Below are 4,045 nucleotides of genomic sequence, written 5' to 3'. Positions count from 1 at the left end.
GTACAATTAAATAATAGCATATAAATGTATAAATAATTAAATATAATTCGGTTATTCGGTTATTCGATTTTTTTTCGACCGAACCGAACTGAAAAACCGAAAATTTTCAAATTTTTAAAACCGAACAAACCGAACCGAATTTTAAATTTACGGTTTGGATCGGTTTGGATATTCGGTTTTCGGATTTTTTGCTCACCCCTAGTATGGAGACGCATATAATAGCCAATTTTGCGCATCACCAGACGGCAAAATCGCTCTGGGATACGTTGGCCGTAACATTCGCTAGTTCAGCCGACTCGTACCTCAATTATGACCTACGAGACAAAGCGAGCAGAGTTATGCAGGGACAGATGAGTTTGGAGGCCTATTGGAGTAGGCTCCATTGACTGTGGATGGACATCGATCGGTGTCCACATAGAACGGTCGACTGCTGCGATAAAGGAGTTTCACAATATCGAAGCATCAAATCGGAACTAAGATTATTCAAATTTCTCACCGGATTAAACGAGAGGTATGATTGGGTCAGACGCGAAATCCTCAAGGAGGATCCATATCCCTCAGTCGATGAGGCGTACGGATGGGTGAAACGGGAGGCAGCTCGATTGAAAATCATGTCACCGGCGTCCGAATCACCCACCACCGCCGTCGGAAGCGACTCATCATCGGGAGTAGGGTTCGGCTTTGGAGCTAGAGAATACCACCAGTCGCAGCCTCAACACAGGAGCCAACCACCGCTGCCGCGCCCCAATGCTAACCGCCGGGGAAACACCAAACCGGTCAAATCGAAGCTTTGGTGCTCCCACTGTGGAATGCACAAACACACGAAAGAAACATGTTTCCAATTAATCGGATATCCTGATTGGTGGGAGGAGGAGAAGGCGGCGAAGGTGAAGGTTGCGATCGGGACGGATGAAGGACGAAATCAACCTGGAACAGGGGCGGAAGGAAACCGAGAGGCAGTGCAATTCCAGGAACGGAAGCCTGAAACCGGTGGCCTCCCGACCGGCGGTAGCCGGCGTGGCGACGGCGGCGGGGGGAGAACGGCTGAGGCGATGGTCGCCTCTCTCAAGATGGAAAGCGGCGCCGATGGAGGTAACGGGTTAGGGGGAAATAACCCTAACCCTATTAATCCTTCTTTATTCATTAATCCCCAATTTGTTGGGAAATTAAAAAATGTGCCCTAAATTATCTCTTTGCATAAAAAGAACCCCCAGACTAGGAGAATTTTAAAAAATGACCCCATTATTTGTAAGAATTCCTTTGCTCCCTTGGAAAATTTGTCATATGCTTTTGAGGCCCAGGATTGTGATGGTTCGATGATACCGGGTGGATTTTTGATTGTGGGGCCACTGATACCATGACTTATGATAAAAGCGATTTTGTGAAATTTTATGAAACACATAAGTCACATATTCAAACAGCTAATGGGGGAATGACTCCAATTGAAGGGGCATGGACTATAGAAATATTCCCGAATGTGCAGATTACAAATTGTCTCTATGTTCCGAACTTATCTCAGAAGTTAATGTCAATTAGTCATGTGACTAGGGAATTAAATTGTACTTTGCTGATGCAACCAAATTTCTGTCTCTTACAGGATATTCGGACGGGGAAGATTATTGGACGTGGCACTGAGCGCCGTGGACTCTATTTTGTAGACGAGATTGCTCGACAAGATGGTGCGGCGATGCTTGCTCACAGACCCACCGCTCAGGAGACTTGGCTCTGGCACCGAAGAATGGGTCATACCTCTCTGGGTTATCTAAAATCTTTATTTCCCAAACTTTTTGTTCCAAAGGATTTTTCTTGTGAATCATGTGTTTTGGCCAAGAGCCACTGTAACTCTTTTAAACCCAATGATACTCGTGTTGAGACTGTCTTTTCCTTAATACATTCTGATGTGTGGGGCCCTGCGCCTATTGGTACTAGTTTTGGTTTTAAATACTTTGGATATTTGTCGATGATTGCAGTAGAGCCACATGGGTATATTTCATGAAACATAAGTCGGAGGTCGTTGAAAAATTTATTTTTTTCTATAAAATGGTCCAAACCCAATTTCAAACATCCATTAAGATTTTGCGCTTAGATAACGGGGGGGAATTTGTGAATAATTCTATGTCTCAGTTTTTTAGGGATAATGGGTTAATCCACCAAACTTCTTGTCCTCACACACCAGAACAAAATGGGGTAGCAGAGAGAAAAAACCGGATCATCCTTGAAATGACTCGAGCACTTCTTTTTGATTCAAAAGTTCCACCAAGTTTTTGGCCCGAAGCCGTCGCCACCTCCATTTACCTCCTCAACCGTCTCCCCACAAAAACACTACATCGTAAACCCCATTAGACCACCTGTCCACCTTAACACAAATCCCTGCGGCTTTATCCCTTCCACCCAAAATCTTTGGTTGCTCGGTCTATGTACATATCCCAAAACAAGAAAGAACCAAATTTTCTCTGTGTGCAATTAAGTGTGTATTTGTGGGATATGGGATCAATCAAAAGGGCTATAGATGTTACGATCCTAAAACCAAGAGAGTTATCACCACCATGAATTGCAACTTCCTCGAAACAGAATTCTTTTACCACCTTGGGACTTAGGGGGAGAGTGAGAGACAGGGGGAGACCCAAGAAAGCGACTCCCTTCGGTGGCATGTGCCAAGTCACTTTGATGTGAGACCACCAGAGCAAGTTGGCACTATCCATGAGTCAACCTCATCTACAGAAACGAGCCCTTCGACGCTTCCGCCGCCTTCCTCTAATCCAACCGTACCGGAATCCGAGGTAATCTCTGGCTCACATTGTGAAAGTACAGTTATTGCTCCTAACCCCCCTGATACAGAAGAGGAGGATACTACTATTGATCAAGATATTGGGCAGTATATACTTCCCTATAGGAGCAAGAGAGGAATTCCTCCCAAAAGATACTCTCCTGAAAGAATAGGTCGGAAAAGTCAATACTCTGTAACAAACTTCACTGAGGCCAACATCTCCGAAATGGCAAGGGCGTTCCATGCCTCATTATACGAGGAAGAGATACCTCACACATTTGAAGAGGCAGTCAAAATCAAACATTGGAGGGAGGCAATGTTAGTTGAAATGAAGGCATTAAAGAGGAATGGCACTTGGGAGATCAGTCCGTTGCCAGATGGAAAACATACAGTTGGGTGCCGCTGGGTCTTCACAATTAAACGAAGACCAGATGGAAGTATTGAGAGATACAAAGCTCGACTGGTAGCAAAGGGGTACACTCAAACTCAAGGAATCGACTACTCTGAGACATTCTCTCCCGTTGCAATGATGAACACCGTGAGAGTCCTCCTCTCTATTGCGGCGAATAGGGATTGGCCACTTCATCAGTATGATGTGACCAACGCTTTTCTCCATGGGGAATTGAAAGATCCAATCTATATGGAGGCTCCACCAGGATTCTCAGAAGAATTCGGGCGAGAGAAAGTGTGCAAATTGAAGAAAACACTATACGGGCTGAAACAATCTCCAAGGGCCTTGTTCGGAAGATTTACTGAAGTGATGAAGAAATATGGGTACAGACAAAGTAATTCTGACCACACTCTCTTCATCAAACAGGAAGGGAAGAAGATCACATGCCTTATCATCTATGTAGATGACATGATCATTACCGGAGACAATGTTGAGGAGATACGACAACTCAAGGAACACCTTGCTACAGAATTTGAGATGAAGAATCTTGGCGATCTCAAATATTTTCTCGGCATTGAAGTACTCAGATCAGGAAAAGGAATCTTTATTAGCCGACGGAAGTGTGTTCTTGATCTTCTGGCAGAAACAGGGATGTTAGAGTGCAAGCCAGCAGACACTCAAATCATTCAGAATCACGGACTTCAGCTCATCAAAGGGGCAATCTCCACTGATCGGGGAAGATACCAGAGACTGGTTGGGAAACTCATCTATTTGTCTCATACCAGGCCAGATATTGCATATGCAGTGGGAGTTCTTAGCCAGTTCATGCATGGCCCTCAAGAAGAACATTGGGAGGCAGCACTTAGAGTGGTTCGTTATTTGAAGGG

The 4,045-nt window shown here is 44.7% G+C and overlaps 1 protein-coding gene across 1 annotated transcript; it reads left to right on the top strand.

The window, feature by feature from the left end:
- The first annotated feature begins 547 nt into the window (after positions 1-547).
- Positions 548-1,635, top strand: LOC148924246 (uncharacterized). The gene is made up of 2 exons (XM_089058524.1): positions 548-1,092; positions 1,598-1,635. The coding sequence occupies exons 1-2, from the start codon at positions 612-614 to the stop codon at positions 1,633-1,635; spliced, it is 519 nt and encodes a 172-aa protein (XP_088914650.1). The 5' UTR covers positions 548-611.
- The last annotated feature ends 2,410 nt before the right edge of the window (positions 1,636-4,045 follow it).

Source organism: Salvia hispanica, chromosome 5 (genome assembly GCF_029641045.1).
Source record: "Salvia hispanica isolate PSC_SH4W2 chromosome 5, Shi_PSC_v1, whole genome shotgun sequence".
NCBI classification, from domain to species: Eukaryota; Viridiplantae; Streptophyta; class Magnoliopsida; order Lamiales; family Lamiaceae; genus Salvia; species Salvia hispanica.
The sequence above is the reverse complement of the archived record's forward strand: the minus strand, read 5'-3'. Positions and strand labels throughout refer to the sequence as shown.